The sequence below is a fragment of the Protopterus annectens genome, chromosome 5.part0, assembly GCF_019279795.1.
Source record: "Protopterus annectens isolate FY-2018-M chromosome 5.part0, PAN1.0, whole genome shotgun sequence".
Taxonomy (NCBI): domain Eukaryota; kingdom Metazoa; phylum Chordata; order Ceratodontiformes; family Protopteridae; genus Protopterus; species Protopterus annectens.
Genome location: NC_056735.1, coordinates 1,688,103,443 through 1,688,123,799, shown reverse-complemented (window position 1 = coordinate 1,688,123,799; position 20,357 = coordinate 1,688,103,443). Strand labels below are relative to the sequence as shown.

Genomic DNA, 20,357 nt, shown 5'->3' with positions numbered 1-20,357 from the left:
GCCTTCTGAAGCCTCTCTCTCACCACAATATGAGTGCCAACCTCTTGAAAAACAGGAAAGCAGGAGTGAATGCAACTGTCACTACACTAGACTTCTGGAGGGCAAACAGAATGGATGAGCATTATGCCTCTAGTCAGTCAATACCCAGAAAGTTGACTTTCTTTTTGCACAAGCAAATCTCTGTTGTGCCAAAATGACCAGCTACACTCTTCTAGGTGACTAAGTGTAAGAAGTCCAATCTCTTTCAGAAGGCTTCACTAACTGAGCAAAGTACAGTTGCGTACACTTACCATAAATGTAGAGGTTGAGTGTATTCACTTTTGCTGTCATCACATTTGGGTTATCTGCCTGCAGGCAGCACTCAGCCGGCCTGAATACCAGAGTCTTGGGATTTCTGCGTTGGATGCTGTCGCTTCTTCCATGACGTCAGGTCGTCAGGGGTATGCCATTACATCAGTTTTTCTTGCTGCAGATGTCAGGTCCCCCCAAAATAGGAAGCAATTACATGGCATGCAATACCCCCATCAAAAAGCAAGTACCAATAATATAAGATATGCCAGATAAAAAGGATAGGAAAGAAATCAATATAAGTCAGGAGGCTGGAGGGAGAGTAACAAGGACTGCAACAGTGAATACACTCGAACATCTACATTTATGTCAAGTGTACACAACTGTACTATTTTCTTCATGTTTCACTGTTGCAGTCGTCACATTTGGTTTGATTCCCAAAGCTAAGGAAGGGTGGAGGCACTTATGAAGCATTAGGGCTGGCAATCAGGCCCTGTAAGCCTGCTGTGGCAAATCCAGCTCTGGATTTAGAAAATATAGGTAAGTGGTAGTGCTTGGTGAAAGTGTGTACAGAGCTCCAGGTTGCAGCTTCCAGGATGTCCCTGGTAGGGAATCCCATGAGAAATGCTGTAGAGGCTGATATAGCCCTAGTGGAATGAGTTCTGATCCCTTGTGGGGTGGGTTTCCCATGGTGCTTGTAGCAGAAATGGATGCAGTGTGCTGTTTAGAAATAGTTTGCTTTGAAATGGCCTTGCCCTCTGCCCCTGCAGCAAAGCTGACTAGATTTTTTGAGAGGTTTAGTCCTGTCCAGACAGAACCTAAGCTGCCTGTGCACCTCCAGGGAATGCAGGATCATTTCCCCTTTACTCTGAGGATCACGAAAAAAAGTTGGCAAATGAATTGACTGGTAAAGCCACACTAGACATCACCTTGGGCATAAAGGATGGGTTAGTCCTGAGGGAAACCCTGTCTGCATATAAGATAATGAAGGATTGCACTGCCAAAAGGGCCTATAATTCAGACACTCTTCTTGCTGAAGTGATGCCTAGAAGTAAAGCTGTTTTCCATGAGAGGAATTTTAACTCTGCTGTGGCCGCAGGTTCAAAGGGCGGAAGTGTGAGCTTTTCTAACACAAAGTTAAGGTCCCAGGCTGGAGTGGTAGTTCTCCTGGTGGTGGTGGTGGTGGGGGGGTCTTAAATATTTGGCCACTCTAAGAAACTGTTTTACCAGAGGACAAGAGAAGAGGTGTGGGCTCAGTATTGTAATGAGCTGAGATGGCAGAGGCATGAACCTTAACTGAAGGCAGGATAGGCCTTTGTGGAGCATATCTGTTAAGTAATCTAGTATATGAGGTAAGCTGGGCACAGTTGCGCCCATTCCCTGAGACTGGCTCAAGGAAGTGTCTTTTCCATTTTCTGAATAGGATTTTCTAGTACTAGGCCTCCTTGCCTCAAGAATGACATCCAGCACCTGCTTACTGAGGTTTGCTGGTGTTGAATTCCGGGGATAAGCCAGGCTGCAAGGTTCAGGGTCTGTAGCTGAGCGTGCAGAATCTGGCCTGCCTGCTGTGACAGCAGGGAAGGGGTCTGAGGCAGGTGCCATGGTTGTAGCACTGTCATACTGTGCAAAAGAGGGTACCAGTGCTGGCATGGCCAGTCTGGTACAATCAGGATTGTCCTTGGCTTGTCCTGTTTGATTTTAGTAGAACCTTTGAGGAGTGGCAGAGGGGAAAGGCATAGACTGAGAGGTTAGGTGAAGGACAGAACATCCACTTTCCAAGCTTGACTGTGTGGAGTTCTGGTGCAATATTTGCTCAACTGAATGTTCTGAGGGGAAGCAAAAAGGTCCACCTCTGGTACCCCGCCCAACCGGTTCCTCAAAAGCTTGAATATTTTGGATTCCAGTTTTCACTCATGTGGATCCATGAGATTTCTGCTAAAGTAGTCTGCCAGTGAATTTAGTTTGCCTGGCAGGAATTGAGCTTGTAAGTGCACTTGGTTGCTCAACGCTGTGTTCCACAGAGCCATGGCTAGTCTGCAGAGTGGGTAGGAATGGGCCCCCCCCCCCGCTTGTTTATGTACCACATAACTGTGGTGTTGTCTGTCTTTACCAATAGTTGTCTTGGAAGAATAAGGCCCTTGAAGGCTGTCAGAGCATTCTGCACAGCTAACATTTCTTTTTGACTTGATATGCAGGTGCATTTGCTTTGGGTTCCATTTGCCCTGAATGTACTGCCCTGGCATGTGAGCCCCCCATACATAGTCTGATGCATCTGTTAGGGATTGGGCGGCAGGGGGAAGAATGATAGGGAGTCCCTTGTTGTGGTTGCAGGAACTCTGTCCTTAGGCAAGGAATGATAGGAATCATTGCTTGCAGGTCCTGCGAAGGTTGACACTAGAGACTTTAGGTACCATTGAAGTTTCCTCATATGCAGTCTTGCATATGAAATAAGCAGAATGCAAGAGGCCATGAACTCTACAGCTTGCAGCATTTTTCTTGCAGATAGCCGGGTTTTGGTGGCCAGTAGATTGAAACAGTTTGTCAAATAAATTTGTTTCTCTGGAGTGAGGAATGCCATCTGGGAATTTGTGTTCAAGCTTGCTTCCAGGAATACAATCTTTTGGCAGAGTACCAGTTGAGATTTCTTTATGTTGATTGTATACCCCAGTGAAGTGAGATCTCTTTACAAATGCCAGGTGCTGAAGTAGCAATTCCTGACTGTCCACCTGAATCAGGCAATCGTCCCAAGTATGGGTAAATTTGAATTCCTCTCTACCTGCAATATGCAATGGCTGGGGCTAGGCACTTTGTGAATACCCTGGGCACAGTAGATAAGGCAAAGGGAAGTGTAGAGAACTGCTAGTGCATAGAGCCTGCTCTGAAGCGTAGGCAATTTCTGCAAGATTCCCTTATGGAAATGTGCAGATAAGCTTCTTTTAAATCTAGGGTTGCTAGCCTGGAGTCCTTGGCTAGGATAGGAAGCAGCTGTTGGAGAATTAACATTTTGAATTTTGGAACCACCAAAAAGGTGTTGAGAATAGACAGATCCAGGATAGGACGCAAAGAATTTTCTTTTCTGGGGACCAGAAACTGTCTGGAATAAAAACCTTGTCCCCTTTGTTCTGCTGGGACACATTGAATAGCCTTGATACTGAGAAGAGAATGTACATGGCTTTTGGGCCTCTGCCCACTGGTTTGGTGGTAGGTCTGGCCATCCGCTTATGTATGGGAGTGAGTGTAATTGGAATCTGTATACCTGGGAAACAATGTTTAAGACCCATTTGTCTTGGGTAATGTATTGCCAATTTTTGGCATGCAGTGCAAGTTTTCCTCCTAAAGGTGCAAGTACTTGGGCAACACTTGGAAGAGTTAAGGATAAGTCATTGTGCAATTTTATCAAAGGATGGAGGCTTACTACTCCCTGATTTGGACATGGGAGCACTCCATTGCTTAGATCTGTGCATAGTCTGAGACTGAAGTCTTGGTGGTCTGCTGCCCCTGGATTTGGACTGAGAAGGCCTGGAAGGGACTGGAAAAGACCAGTTTTTTTGAAGGCCAATCTTTACTGAATATAGATGGTTGTACTTGTAAGAAATCCTTAACCGTTTGCATAGATTTAGCTTTCTCCTCCATTCTTTTGAGGACGACTTCTGCTTTATTACCAAATAGACGCTCTTGATTTAATGGTGCATCCAGTAAATTTGCTTTGACATGATCTGGCAAGCTTTGTTCCTTAAGCCAAGCATATCTTCTAAGAACAGACCCAGTAACAGCAGCCCTGCAAGATGCTTCTAAAGCATCACACCCACATTGCAAAGTATGCTTACCAACTTGGTTAGCAGAATGCATTAACTCTTGGAATCAAAAACATTTTTTTGTTTAATTGGCTCCATAATATGCTGCTGATACTTTAACATATGAAGCTGGCAATTTAAAGCCCTAATGGCAAGCGTAGCAGAGGTGTATACCTTTTTTCCCCATCTATCTAATGCCCTGGAATCCCTGTCCGATGGGGTAGAATTTTTGGCAGTTGTAGCCTTAATGCCTTTAGGTCCCTGGGAAATGGTCTCTGGATCCGCAGTAGGATTCCTAAAAAGTAATTTGTGGGAGTCAGGCACTCTATACTACCCGTCAGGTTTCCTGGGAGCTGGAGGCAAGGTATTGGGGGGTAAGGCTGGATTCCAGGAAGACATCATCTACAATTTCCAGAACAGTAGGGATAGCTAGAGGCCTGTGCTGAGGCAAGCTTAAAAATTCCCTGAGTCTCTCTTTGGACTGGAAGTAGTCCTGGCTCTCCCAGCGAAAATGTTCACCAAGGGTGTGCAGGGTTTTACCAAAAGAAAATCCTCTGGAGGGGAAGCAGAGGGAATGGAATCCTCAGCTTCAGAATCCTCATAGGTATAAGGGTATAGAAGGATCAGAATAATCAGATTTCTGATCAGAAGAATCAGAAGGAAAATCAGTTCTGGGTCTTTTTGAGGGGGAAGGCTGACTTCCCCCAATTAAAGTAATGAGGTCTTCAGCCATTCTAATCATTTGTTTTTGTGGCAAGTGGGCCTTAGAATGCACTTTGGTAGTCTGTTTCCTAGGCATTCTGCTAACTTTAGGCCTGATAAATTTGGTATTTTTGGTTTGAAAGGAAGTAGTCGGTTTAATATGAAGATCAGAAGGCATGAAAACACCATCAGAAGCCGGTGTCTGTACAGTGGCTCCGGACCCATCCAAGGTAGAGACATCCGCAAGGTCCATAGTCGAAGTATCTCGCGGCATACCAGACTCTGAATAGGCCTCAGTAGAAGCCTGTGAATCTGTAGAAGCAGTTATCAGGGGCTGCAAAAGCACCTCACTGAGTACCGGCGGACTGGCAACTAGCTTAACGGTAACGTCGTCGGCAGCCTTGGACCCAAGATCGGTAGTCGGATGGCTTACCGAAGACATTTCGGAGTACGGAGATCGACAGCTAAAGAACTTGGCTACAAAAATAGCCCGACAACTAATATTTCAGGCATTGAACAAGGCACAAAACAGACAGCGAGGGACATTGCGTTCTGGGCCTAAACAGGTGATGCAGTAAGAATGAAAATCTCTGAGGTATTTGCTTTCCAAAAGCAAGAAAATTATTTTTTTCTGACATCGGTTAGAGCAAGAAAAAAGGATCCCCAACGGGGTACTTATCTCTTAGAAGACTTCAGGTCTGAAACTCGAAAAATGAAAATTTCAGGAGTCGGCCGACCAACACTTGCAAACTGTTTCTGCTTCGGGCACCGCACGGCAAGAAAGACTGATTTAATGGCATTGGCTGCATGTTTTATATCCCTGACAACCTGACGCCATGGAAGAAGCAACAGCATCCGACAAAGGAATCTCAAGACTCTGGTATTCAGGCCAGCTGAGTACAACCTGCAGACAGATAACTCAAATGTGATGACTGCAACAGTGAAACAAGAAGATCATTAGCTTGTCCCTCAATTTTCAGCTTAAGTGCATCTCCTCAAATGGGTAAGTGCAGTATATATCACAGCATAGAAAGGCAGTGATCCACTGACTGCTCCTGTCAGAAGTTGGAATGTCACAGATTTGCCCAACACACGTGACCTTCCCAAGTTTAAAGCTGCCAAATAACTTCCGACCTTTATCAATGTCCTAGGAGGAAGGTACTGTTTTGCCAGGTGGTACTGGGTCCAGATCTTTTTAGTATCATCTGGTCCTCTGCAACCAGGTGTCTTCCTATCAATTTTAAAGGAGGCCTTACCCAAGTCCACAAGAATCCTTCACTGGACTCATAGGTTCATACTAGGCTATCCGCCCTAGGGCATTTATAAGCCTAGCCAGAATGTGTTTGGCTTTCGCCACCCATTTTAAATTAATTTTGCTATGCCCTTTTTCGAGGTTAGTATACTGTGCCTCTGTCTAACAGTGACACAGAAGTGATACCCAGGTTAAACCTACGATCTCCCATCCACTCATCAAGATTCCACTTGGAGAGTCAATGAGGGACTCTGCCTAACCTGGACTGGGATTTTATTCCAGAGTGAAGGGAGCCTCTGGGTTATGAATCTGTCCCTCCAGCATGTCCTATTTATTTCAGTGCTGAGGTTCAAGTCTCTCGAGCACGTAGCTCGATGGGATTTGGGTTTTCTGAGGTGCAGCATGTCCATTAATTCCAGGTTGGACATGGCTTTATAAGTCAGGCACAGATCGCCCCTGAACAGGCGGTATGCCACTGAGTAGAGCTGGAGTTTCTTTAACCAGGCAGCATATGGCATCTGTTTGAGCCCTTTGATCCTCTTGGTGAGGTACTTTTGGGGTCTTTCCAGTTGCTGCAGGTGTCTGGTAAGGTACATCCCAAAAGGGGCATTGTACTCATCCCTCATCAGGCCCATAATTGAGTAAAGAGGCACGATGACCTCCCCTGATCTAGATGTGAATCCTTTCATGATTAGGTGGGCTATATAAAATGTTTTTCTAACCACTTTGGCCATGTGGTTGTCAAATGAGAGACTGCTATCAACTTGGGTCCCCAGGTCCCTAATTACTTCTTCTGTACTTAATGGATTACCACCTATGTGGTAATTTGTGGGCACTTTGTTTTTGCCAAAGGGGATGACTATACACTTTTTGGCGTTTAGCTTGAGGCCATGGCTCTGGCACCAGTTGTTTGTTTCTATGAGGCCCTTTTGAAGGATGCTTGTGTCGGCTGGAAAGTCGATTATGGCGCCCAGTTTGCAGTCATCTGCGAACTTGGTCAGCCACAGTCCTTCCGTGTTGGCCTGTACCTCCGAGAAATATATACCGAACAAGAGAGGTCCCAGGACTGAGCCTTGTGGGACGCCACTTGTAACTGGTTTGGAGTCTGGGATGGCTCCAGCAATTCTAACCATGTGGGTTCTGTCCTTGAGCCAGTTTGCAACCCATCTAGTGACATAGGGGTTTATATTTAAGCTGGTGAGCTTATCTATAATGCCCGAGTGGGGTATTGTATCGAAGGCTTTTGCGAGTCCAGGTAGGCTGTGTGGACCACCTTTCCCCTCATCAATGGCCTTGGTGACTGTTTCAAAGAAATCAACCAGGTTTAAGAGGCAGGATCTGCCCTTAAAGCCGAACTGGGTAGGATCCAGTGTCTGTAGGTCCCCAATATCTTTATTTATGAGGTCCATGATTATCCTTTCCCTAGCTTTGCAGACCAAGCTAGTCAGGCTTATGGGGCGAAAGTTTCCAGGATCCGTTGAGGCACCACCTTTGTGGAGAGGGACCACTGTGGCTGTACGCCACTCTTTGGGTACATATCCTGTAGTAAGGCTGAGATTGAACAGTAGTTTTATGTTTGGGTTTAGCTCTTCTTGGAGTTCATGTAGGACGCAGCCCGGGACACTGTCTGGTCCCATTGATGCTGTGTTTTTTTACTTTGGAGAGAGCGGCTCTTACCTGAGCATCTGAGATGTCAGGGGGGCAGCACTCTGCTGGGATAGATATTTGCCCTTTTGGTGGTGGGGGGTGGCGCTGAACCTGTCAGCTAGGATGTTGCAATGTCTGTGGGTTTGGTGTATTTTTTGTCATTTTGGACTAATTCTGAGCATATCTGGGAATTCCCACCCAGGTTCCTAACATAACTAAAGAAAGCCTTGTGATTATCCTTAGTGTCCTGTGCAATTTTTCTCTCGAAGCTGGCCTTAGACGATTTTATGAGTGCCCGTAGTTTTTTGCTAATACTGATCAGAGATGCCTTCCCTTTTTGGGATTTTGCTCTATAATTTAGTAGCTTCCTCCTTCTATTGTATAGTTTGTTTATGGCTGGGGTCCACCAGACAGGACGTCTGCCTTTGGAGGATTGGGTCTTGGTTTTATTTGGGATTGCATGATCCATGCATTCCTGAAGGTGTTCATAGAATGCATTTATAAAGGATTCTGCGGTCTGGGCCGTATTTTCCACAGGCCCGGGGGCTTTGAAGGATTCCACCTCGGTTTTGAGGAGTGTGAAATTTGCTTTAGAGAAGTTTTTCACTGTGGTTTTCTGGGCAGGAGGTGGGGTAGGAATGTGAATATCCAGTGAGATTAGTTTATGGTCTGATCTTACCAGTGAGGGATACACTTCTGGTCTGGAGCATAGTGTCCCCATGTTGGTGATGATCAGGTCCAGTATGTTTTCCCCTCTTGTGGGAGTGGTAACAAGTTGTTCCATAGCATTTGAGTTTATAAATTCTAGGAACCTTTGGGCTAGGGTGTTGGAGCTAGAGTAATGCTCCCAGTCTATGTTTGGATAGTTGAAGTCGCCCAATATAATGGCGTTTGGAGAGACCTTCATATTTTCCAGTGTTCTCAGGAAGGCCGAGAGGGGTTCCTGGGTTTGGGAGGGTGGTCTGTAGCAGGCTATCAAGACAGTTAGCATCACTTCTCAGACCAGCCTTTTGTAAGCAAGGTCCTTCAGAAGGTTTGGCAATTTATGTACAACTTGACATTCATCTTAAAAATGTATAAAATCCACTTCAGTCTGATTTCAGATGTAGCACTTGGACTGATCTTAATGTATGCTTTTTTAATTATCTACTCATGGCTGAAGATCAGATTACTCTGTCCTGGTCCTCCATCTTGCAACGGATTCTCACATTTGGTTATTCTAGCATTCTACCACATTCAAGTCCTACTGTGGCCACCCAGAAGTGGTCGGCCTCCCAACTCCAAGCCGCTTTTCAAAATGCTGTTTCAGGTATTCGTCTTCATCACCTAGCACCCAAGATATGGAGTACCAAAGGTTCCACCTTATCACTGTGCACTTCGTCAACAGATGATTTTAATGGTGATACAGGCTCATAGTACCAGTACTATGCTAATGATGCAATTTTAGCTCAGGATTCTCTGAAAGTGTGTGCTCCAGAAATTAGTCTTTGTATTGTAAGCCTATCAAAGTTAACTATCAATTATGATGTCATTCTAGTTTCATCTTCAGAATGCTGTCAGGACTGAGTACTTTCTGCCATAAAAAAAAAACTTGCTGTGGTTTTGCATGCAATGATTTTTGTGCACTTTGACTACATTAATGCTCTCTCAGTCTGGGGGCTTACAAAGTCTGCACTTGATTGGCTACACAGACTGCTTGTTTAATGCATGTCATATTTCCAGTTTTAATCTTTATACATCTAGCAGAGGCTCCTCCCCATATCAAGTGGTTGCTGGTGATTATGTCCTGATAGTCTCCCACTGCTCTACCTTCCAAGAGCTGATGCTGGCTCCTAGGATACTGTTTATTCTCTTATTCCACTACACATTTTAAATATCATAAGGGTGTCTCCAGATGACCCAAATATTAGGTGGCTTCAAGGGGTCCCCTTCAAGGCACATTCCAACTAGTTTAACCTTATGTTTTGTTTTATCAATTTCACTTCAACCCAACTTGCTGTTCCCTTGCCACATGACTGCTTTATATTTTAGCTTATTGCTTTACTTTCTTTTATCTTTGCATTGTTTAGTTTTAAACGGCGTATAAACCTGAACTCAAAATCATGGGAATACAGGATGGGGAACTGATTTCATCCATTATGGAAAGAGGCAACAGAACCCCTGGTCTTGTTTTCAAGGAAAAAGTTTCTATGGCCACTGAGAAGTAGGATCCAGCCCTGTACTAAAGGCTCTAATACTTGGTCACTAGGTAAGACCCTTTCTGAGGTTAAGTCCTAAGAGACCAAAGACATGCCATGAGGAATGTACCGCCCTCCAAACACTCTGGAATGCAGTCAGGATAGTGGCTGTTCAGCCTAAGGGGGTGTCTGCTCCTGAGATACTTAGCTAGGACAAATGGAAATGGTAATACTGCTTGTAGCTGGAAAGCCTTTCCTCATTCTGTGAGAGGGCTTTTTCAAGGTTTGACCGAACCTTTGCCAAAAGACAACTTCCCCAAAAAGACAGAAAACTGAAGACAGCCTGCCTACACTCTTCCTTGAAATAGAAGGGTGTAAGCCATATCTTGTGCAGAGAACATGCCTGAATCTGATGCCCCAGAAATAGCACACATAATTAAAACAGACACCATAACAGTTCACTGTGGAAGATGCTTTACTCTTCTGTTAAGAAAAAAGAATGATCACAGACTCTGGAAGAACAGACACTTTTCCTCTACTTCAAAACACTAGGGAGGCTAGACTATGGACAGGTGAGAAATAATCAGGGGATCTAAGACCCAGGTGGCAGAGATGAATGCTGCTGTACAATGCATTAAAACTTCTTATCAAGTCATAGGGAGCTGTGGTTTCTTGGGTCTACGCTGGACTGAAAGAACACAAACACTCTAGGGCTCAGAGAAAGACTCTCACTTAATTCAAACAGGGGCCCACAAAGGGCATTTGTGTGTAAACATGCTCCCTAAAGGAGAGTATAAATATCATAATGGCCTAACATAAGGAACTTTTTACATTTAAGAAACACTTGAAATTGCTGACTCATTTTATTATTAAAAAGAGGAACGTGTTCACAAATGACATCTGATGACTTATAACACAAAAAGTTATGTATTCACCATGTTATGTTCCACCAGTGCTGTACATTTTTATTCTTCCTCTACAACTGCATTCGGATCTGATCCTCAGATCAGACTCTGCCACCTTCTACAGATTCTAGGATCAGACTCTAGTTCCTAACTTCCCCACAATGCCACTGACCACTGCAATACACCAGACTGACTTTGCTGCTGTTGTATGTATTATCAAAAAATACAATGACGCTATGACAGAAAGTGATAGCTAAAAGATCAGGAGCTCAAACAGGAACTATGGCGTCTATCAACAATTCCATCAGGTCTCTCCCAAGACACTGACAGGGGGATGGAGGAAGGGAAGTTGAGGAAGAATAAAAGTGGACAACAGAGATGAAACGCTGTGGTGATTACCCAAGTTCTTTATCTGATGTTGTCATTTTCATTCATTCTTCAACAAATGGGACAGCTGCAGTGGCCTTCATGGAAGGATGTTTCAGAGAACAGCAGGGCTCTACCTCTGGAGAAGATGTCTACTTTGTAATGAGCAATGAAAGTTACGAGTTTTAAACCATGGACGTTGCACAAATATCAATGGATACACTAGCCCAAAAAGCAGCCAATGCAAACACTGACCTGGTTGAATGCACCCTTGGTTAAAATTGGTAAAGTTATGCCTCTCAAGGAATAAACATAGGAGATAAAATTGGTTATCTATTTAGCCACTGTAGTTTTTGAAACTGGTTTTCCCATTCTATTATTAGTAAAGGAGACAAACGATCAGTTTTCCTAAACTCTTTGGGTCCTGTGAAGGCAAAAACAAAGTTGTCTATGTACATCTAAAAGATGAAGGGTGTATTCTTTATTTTCAAATTTGGGGAAGAAAATGGTCAAATTGATCACTTGACTGATGTTGGTTTCAGAGGCAACTTTGGGTAAAAACGTAGGGTTTGTGCATAATGTAACTTTGTCTTTGTGAAAAGCAAACACAGGTGTTTTGGAACATAGTACTTGAGTTCAGATACTCGTCTTGCCGAAGTTATAACCACCAGAAATACAGTTTTCCAGGAAAGAAATACGAGGTCTACTTTTGTTGATGGATCAAAGGGAGAATGTACTGAAGTTTGCACAACCACAGTGATGTCCCAAGGTGGAGTAGGGTCCTTTATTGAAGATTTGAGTAAAACGGTACCCTTAAGAAAAGCCTTACAAAATGCTTCTCCTTTAGTGTCATTTATATTAACTCCACTGTGATAGTTGGAGATGGCTAACTGAACTAATTGTGGAAAAACTTGCTCTGCCTTGAAAAATCAAGGCAAGGACATCTAGAATAGCAGGAAGATGAGCGGTAAAAGGATCCAACTCTCTCTGATTAGACCAAAAAGAAAATCTTTTACATTTACTTTTGCAAATCTTCCCAGTTGAAGGGTTACAAGATGAGATTAGGATTTTTGCAACTGGGAAGGGAAAGCCTGGAATGTCTAGCCATCATTGGAACTGGAGAAACTATGTGGTCACCTTGAGGCCTGCAATGTTAGAGTGAATCTGCACTGACAGGTGAGATAGGTGGGTCTGTTCTGAGATCTAGCATCCTAGGAGGATGTACTAGTTACGACCATAGGAAGGGGAACCACACCAGTCGATGCCAAAAGGGAGCAATGAGAATTACTCTGCTCTTCAAAGTGCTTTCTGAAAAAACTTGGGGATGACCAGCAGAGTAGGATAGGAATAAAGGAAACCAGAGGGCCAAACATGGACTAGAGCATCTCTCGGTGACTGTCCCCGAGGTGGGACAATGGCAAAGAACCCATTGCATTTGTTTTTGCGGGGAGATGCAAACAGGTCGCAGCAAGTTTTAACCCCACCTGTGGAAGACCATGCTCGTCACTGACTGGTTGAAAAACCACTTGTGAGGCATGAAGATGGTCCTGCTGAGTTTAACCACTAGAATATTGATTTCCCCGGTAAGTGCATCACTACAAGAAAGTGGATGGATGAGATCATCCACTGTCACACACTCACTGCTTCTCGACAAAGGGGGTAGGGATCTGGTTACCCCAGTTTATTCATGTACCAGACTACTGATATGTTGTCCGACTGTACTGCAATAGTCCCAAGATGGAGAAAGCTCTCAAAGGTCTACAATACTAGAAGCACTACTCATCTCTAGGACACTGATACGCAAATCTGTCTCTTATGGGGACCACATGCCTTTAACAGTCCATCCCAAGTAATGCCCTCTTACCCCAACTGGGACGCATCTGCAGTTAATGTGGTGTTCAGGGACAGGAAAGATAGATGGATGCCCTTGAGTGACGACCTCGTAGTGAATCCAAAGAAGAGACTTTCTGCAAGCCTAAGACAATTTTATCAGATGTCTTAAGGGGTGTTGATGAAAGGACCAGTGCACTGCTAGGGTCCACGGAAGAATTCTCATGTGGAGAACAGCGCAAATTAAAGTAATTGCAGCAGCCATCAACAATAGAGCTTGGAGGACCAGTTTTGCTGAGGAAAAAGGAAGAGAGAGTCTGACATGCGTCTTCTTTGTGAGTACTCTATTTTGAAGCAAAACAGCTAGAGTTACTCATGCCTCTATGAAGTCCAAGACTTGGACTGGTTGAAGTTGTGACTTGTCCATACTGATAGTGATTCCCAGTAAGTGAGCCAGCTGGAATAAGTAGTCTCTGGCTTTTACAAGCAGATGCCTGGTTGAGACAGTGAGGAGCCAGTTGTCTTAAGTAAACGCTCTGAATTCGAGCAGTCTTGGGTGAGATGCTACCATTGTCAAGCATTTGAACACCCTGGGGGCTGTGGTGACACCTAAGAGCAGGGCTCTGAACAGATGACTGCCTCCCAGCCGGAAGCCTAGATACCTTCAAGAGTACCTGTTCTTACTGATGGGACAGTATGCATCTTAAAGATCGACTGAGCACATCAAGTTGTCCTTGAGTAGGAAAGGTAGAAAGGACTGAGCACATCCAGTTGTCCTTCTGTAGGAAAGGTAGAAAGGACTGAACTGTAACTATCTGGAATTTGGAATTCTACAAAAACTGATTTACATACCTGACCTCCAAGATAGGTCTCAGGTCCATCTTTTTTAACACTAAAAAGAACCTTGAGTAAATTCCAGATCCTGTTTAGTCTGGAAGACCTCTTGGATGATACTTTTCTAGCAACTTTCAGATCTCAGCTGCTAGCTCTCTCTGATTGGGTGAACATCTGGGATACTTTTCCTTTAACAGGAATTTGTAAAACGGGAATGAAACTGATCCTTTGCACCCAAGAGTTTTTTCTAATGGCTATTCAGGATTTCTGGCGAAAGGATAAGCGCTCCCAGACTGCCTCCAAAGAGGGACAATCTGGCAACCTTTCAGGAGTGCTGGAAGGATCTATCTAAAAAGGAATCTCAATATCCTTGGTTCTGTGGACCCCCTCTGCTGTGTTTTTCCCCCAGTTTAATTTCTCCTATGTCAGGGCATGATAAAAGTGCATAAATTCAGTACAGTTTCAGTCAGATGTTATAGCCACGAGTGCTCTTCTCATCACTCACAATGCACCCAGAACTGCCTCCTTTTGCAGTATACAAGGCATGCCTGTAGAGCATGGGACATGATACTCAAAATCAACAGGCAGGGTAGAAAAGCAACAGCTGAAACATGCTAAGGTGTCTACAATGTTGTGCTCACATCATGTGAACAGATGGGGCTAGAAGACTTTGCTGACCCAGATCAAAACAGGCTGAAATTACAGCACTCTTCCCCTACTGTGGCTGACAAAGTGAATCACTATTTCATTAAGCAAACAGCCACGGTAGAAGTGAAAACCAAGAACAGACTGCAAACAACAAACATCTGTGGCACCTGAAAATACCAAGCAACAAAAAAATCTTTGAACGCCACTGATGCATGTTAGCATTAAGACTGCCAACTCTTCTGTTTTTAGCTAAAATGTTTAACTCATTAACCCAGAGTACCTTCTCATGGCGCCTGTGTAAACCCGAGCGCGCCATGAGAAGATAAAAATTACAAGCCATTAGCTCAGAGTCCCTTCCACAAGCGAGACTGCAGATTTGTAGTTCACCTTAATGTAAAACACGCTGAATCATAACTGAATGTGTAATTTGCCTTCTGCAGTTACGATTCAGAGTGTTTTTACATTAAGATCACATTGAAGTTATAGTAGAAAATCTTGTTTCAAAGTTCTTGATAAAGCAAGTGGTAGCAGCCAATCGGAATCTTGCAATCTAAGCCACCACTTGCATAACTCCTCCGCCCCAACCTAAATTTCTTTTATTTTTCTCCAAATAAAAAGAGAGTCCAGTAGCAGGTATTTCCTTTCTTTTTGCAAAGAATTGAAGATTTCACCTGCTACTGGATTTCACCTGCTACTGGAACCTCTATTTTATTTTCGTCACTCAAGGATTTCACGGATCGCACTACAAGCAGTTCCCGTTTAGTTTGACTTTTTTTGTTTCTTCCAGTAAGGTATTGTAATCTTTTTTTCCCTTCCTAAGCCTGTATATGTCCTTGTTATGTGCTTTAAAAGTCCTGTTCAGATTTTTACCTCATATTTTTCGGTCTATCCTTTACAGGATGTGCGAATGGCTTCCACACAAAGATACTACAAATGAAAACTGCCACGGAACCTATGAGTGCCCAAACACCTCCACTTCACAATACAGCAAGTATTTTGGGAGCGGTCTGCCCCGCTGTATCAGAAGAATGCCAGTCACAATCTCCAAGATGCAATACAAAATTCTGATGTCCGCTGGCGTGGTAAGGTATGCTGTAAGCTAATACTAAAATAACAGCGTACTGCTTAACCATCACTATAAACAAACCAGCAGACCAAAAAGTGACCAAACTGCTCCGCTATGCCAAAAGAACGATAGAAGCATAGATAAAGTACGAAGGAATGATTGTGACATTTCAGTATTATATAGTATTTGTCATCATATTATACAGACTATGTACATTATTTAAAGTATAATGTTTAATAATATCATGCAATTCAAGTCTGACTATTAAGATTTTAACTACAGGATTATACAAGTGAAATAAGAATAGATGATAGCATTTTAAAATGATTACAATCGTAATGGAATGTTGGTTTTTCAAAATGCGTTTTTTTGGCGCCTAAAAAGTTATACAAGGCATCTGTATTATAGCAAAGGGGTTCTGATGAAGTTCGTAGTATACGGGTGAAAGCGCTTAACCTAATTTTGTGTTATTTTACCGCATTTCTGGATGTTTGGTTAAATTTTTCTGGTAGCTGGTTTGATTTTATCATCTGTTAAGCAGTACGCTGGTTTCTGTTTGGACTAATGGTTCAGCGTACTTTAACCATATTAGTGGCAATAAAGAATTTTTGTATTGCATCTTGGAGATCGTGGACTGGCATTCTTTTGTCATAGCGGAGCACTTTAATCTTCTCCCTTGTGCTGGATCATTTTGTTGTATTCTGATAAATTCAGATTAGTCACGCCATGCTAATTCGACAAGGGTGTGGGTGAAGTTAATCTGCCGGTACTTTATTGGCAGTGAGCCACAGGCAAGTTTTATTAATGTAATACTAATTGTTTTCTGTTATTCCGAAGAAACTAAGTGGTCTCATTCTCACCTTCGAGAGTCTTGAAGTTCCAACAAAGTGTTTAAAAGTGAACAGGTTGTGATGGGCACTGTTGTCTGTGTTTGAACAGTGTGTTTCAATTTTGACAGAATTGAAGTGGCTGCGGAAATGTCTTCCGCTAAGTGCTGCTCAGCTGGTACACTTGACTGCAGGGAATTTGTCTCTGCCGCACTCATTGGTTACAAATAAACACTTGCTGAAATGTGAATAATAAATTGTATATCTAGGAAACTGTGTGATGAGAAAGTGTGACTGTTTATTGAGGAAGTAACATTGTGTATGCATTATTGTTCTGAACCCTTCCACATTAGATTTTTTAGTGCCAAATAACTGTTGGGTGTTGAATAAACGTATGGTCAGTCAACCTGTGTTACAGTTGAGCTTTTGCGATTTTCAAGCTGTGAAAAGATGTGTAGTTTAGAGTTTTATCTATCACCACGTTTAAATTTCATATCTGCTTTCTTGTAAAATCGTAAAAAGAACATTACATTGTTGTAGCGATTTTGTTTGGATTCTCAGTACGTAGGTTTACTGCTTTCCCTGTCCGTGAGCTTGGTGGGTGTAACACTATCGTCAGTGTCAATTCCTCTGCTTTTTGCTTTGTTTTAATTGTTATTTGAATATTACATGTGCAGTACTTTATTGTTTTAAAGCAGAACTAGTTAAATTTAAGAAATGAAAAAGAGCAGCATTTTTCTTTACATTTTTGTCAGATATGACAGTATTTTTTTCTGCCCTACATCTGCTATACAAGTCTTGGCACAATAGTCTAATCAGTCTGCAGTTGATAGTAATATTTGAATGACACATCTTGCTAATTACATATAGTGAATCGCCCATTAAGTGATGCAAAGCTCATATTGCAGTCTAACTTGCGCCTATGTTATCTTTTATATTAAAATGTATTGACATCATTTTGTATTTAGAGTGAATGCTATATGTACTTGAGCCCTTTTACAGGAGTTACCAAAGTTTACCTTAAAAATAAGTAAAAAATGTTTTTGTTTCCTATTTATAGTGCAAGAGGGGTTCACCTAGCCTGTCATTTCACACCACAAGTACTAGTTTATTAGGCAATCAGAAAATCGCTCTTATGATTTGTGGGCTTAGTACTCTACACACATTGCAGGTAGGAGAGATCAACTTTATTTTTTTAATTTTTATGGCAGTGGTGGTGCTTTTTTAAATACAAAGCCAAAAATCGGGGACAGGTTGCAAATATATAACCCCTGAAAGTAAAAATAGGTTGACTACTGGAGCAAAACACAACAGAAATATGCAAAGGCAGGGTAAGTTTAGTAAGCAGTGATACGCAAATACACTGCATCTGCGTGATTGCACATCACGCATGTCACAAAGGAAGGAGAGAAGATTTATTTACAAATTTCAGGTAATTTATTGTGTATAGGTATAAGTGACTAAAACAGGTTTGTTAATAAGTGATTGAACAGTTTGAAGACTAACGCGAAATATTTAAGCGTCTTGGTTAGTGTCTTTATAAAGCAGAGGGTGTTTATTAACAATGGTAGTAAGTTGGTGATTAACTGTACTTCTTAGACCTATTGCTTCATGTCATGATTGAAAACAATTATGCATTTATAATAGTGGGGATGAGTCTACCCTGTGCTGCAAGAGAAACACGCTCATTTCTAGACTGCCTGAAATGTGAATAAAGCCAGAGCATCCTGGTTGCTGGTTAGTATCTTTTACCAGGGCATCTTTTTTTAATAGATTTTTTACCTAAATTTAGAGAAAGGCAGCTCACCTAAAAGTATTGCGACTTCTAGAGGTGCAGATCTGAGTGAGCAGAACTTAAAGTTCTGGTGCGGTTAGAATACATTTATCATTTGTTTAGATACGAAGATCAGAAGTAAAGCTTAGATGCATGTAGTGCAAACATTTTTAAGATTCAATTAAATTAAATTACTAAAGGCTATATTGATCTGTTATTTTTTTCTTAATTTAATGTCTGTGAAAGAGTATTTAGCTATGCTAGTAAGTAGAGCTGCAGAAAAAAATATATGTGATAGCATTATAGCATGGTTCAGTTTGATTGTTTTAGAGGAGGGCAGGAAGGATTTCATTTTGCAACAAAGCCCTAGTCTTGACTGCATGCTTTGTTAGACCACTGTACTGATTTATAGCTGCGCATTCATATGATTACTAAATATCTGAGCACATTTCATTGATGGAGTTGCCAGTGTAGGAAATGCATAAATCTGCAACTTTGCTTTACTAATGGCTAGAAAATAATGAATTTCACTTGGAGAAAACCATTAGACCACTTACAGCTAGCTCTGTTTATTATAAACTTTTAACAGTATTGTATCTCAGTCTGTAAGTGAGAAGAGGAAATGTAATTCAGTGTTGCTGTAGGTCTCTTGGCAGCCTCCCTGACCAGTGATCATGTTGTTTTTCTTAAATTTTGGAGGGACGTCCAGGTCTTTGCAACATCACTGTTGTCCCATATTTTCTCCATTGTTTTGACTGTCATCACTGTGTTCCATGGTATATCCAATGCTCAGTAAGATATAAGTGATGTACTACTTTGACTGAATTACTATGGTGTTTGTCCTAACAGATGGTAATGACTCTGTCTTATATTACACCTGTACCCCGAATATAATGAATAGCTACTCAACATATAATCTGATACAATTTCCCACCTGCGTGTAAGGTGTTTATTTCCGAATTTTTCCTGTTGGTGCTTGTACATACCAGGAAATGTTACTGAATGGTTGTTTTTGGGAAAAAAATATGTCTGTGCAAATGTGTGTATATCGATATATATGTATGACGTCCATTCACTTTGTGGTAATCTACAGCAATCCACTGGTAGCTGATTTTGTAGTTGGAAATCCTGTTCTTTACCTTCAAAGCACTGAACAACTTAGTAATCTTTGGTTCAGTAATAGAAATGGAGTGTCTGAATAGTTGTTGCCAGTTGTTTCAATTTTAGCTTTGATTTTTGCATTCTGGTATAGAAATTAGATGTAAATGTGTGTAATTATGTAAAACTATAAAACACATTTGATTAACGAACTAGAAAGCTTCCATAAAGCAGCTAGAACCTCTGAATTGGTAGATACACATTGAAATATAAAGTTCTTTGCTAGCAGTAACCTCTTCAGTAGTTACAGATATCTGTGAAATTATTCAGATGACTTTTACCTATGCAGAGATTGTGGATGTTTGGAAACTAGATTACATTGTAAATCAAGATAAGAAGTACACAGGGCTGCTGGTGGTATCTTCCTGATGAATGCCATGAACAAAGTTGGATGTATAACTAATGAGAACGAGTGTAGCAGTATATATATTTTTTACTTTCCATCCTAGAGTTATTAGTGTTTAAAATCTGCTTATGGAGACCTCACTCAGTGTTTGCTATTTATTATTGTTGAAACGCCAAGTCAAGTTCACTTTTCCCGAGTAAAATGTATGGAATGTATGGAAATGAGTATATTTTCTGGTTGGCTTACTGTGCGATCGAGACAGAAAAAGTATGTATTTTTTTAACTCCTTTACCAGATTAATACTAGACAAGGCTACTTTGTGATTTTTATTGGGTATTAAAAAATAATTTAAAGGGAATCCACTTAAACCGTGTATACAGGATGGAACCGGGACCTTCAGGAGTGAGTGCAGAGTTCATATTTGTTATTACTGTTCTTGAGGACAATTTCTTACAGAAGTATTGGGATGTAACTCCATCATTGGATGTTATGCTTGATTACTTGGACATGATTTATGCGACAGTTCTGCAGAGGGACCACTATTAATATGACACTGACAGAATATGAGAATGTGAACTGTCTATTTTCTAAAGTGTAACATACCACTTTTTTCCAAACTTAAAAGTTTTAGGAGGGAGGACTGAGCTCAATTTGGTTAAATGAGGTACAGTTGAAAGGTATGGAAGGAGATATTGAAATGTTTACAGTTTGCTGAACTGTGACAGTGCTGAACTGTGACTGCT

General features: G+C 41.9%; 1 protein-coding gene across 1 annotated transcript in view; it reads right to left on the bottom strand.

The window, feature by feature from the left end:
• Positions 1-20,357, bottom strand: part of KPNA3 (karyopherin subunit alpha 3) — a 1,434,883-nt gene that overhangs the window by 1,035,437 nt on the left and 379,089 nt on the right. The window contains exon 10 of the mRNA XM_044072030.1: positions 3,146-3,164. Coding sequence (XP_043927965.1) covers positions 3,146-3,164 — 19 coding nt within the window. The remainder of the gene's footprint in view (positions 1-3,145; positions 3,165-20,357) is intronic.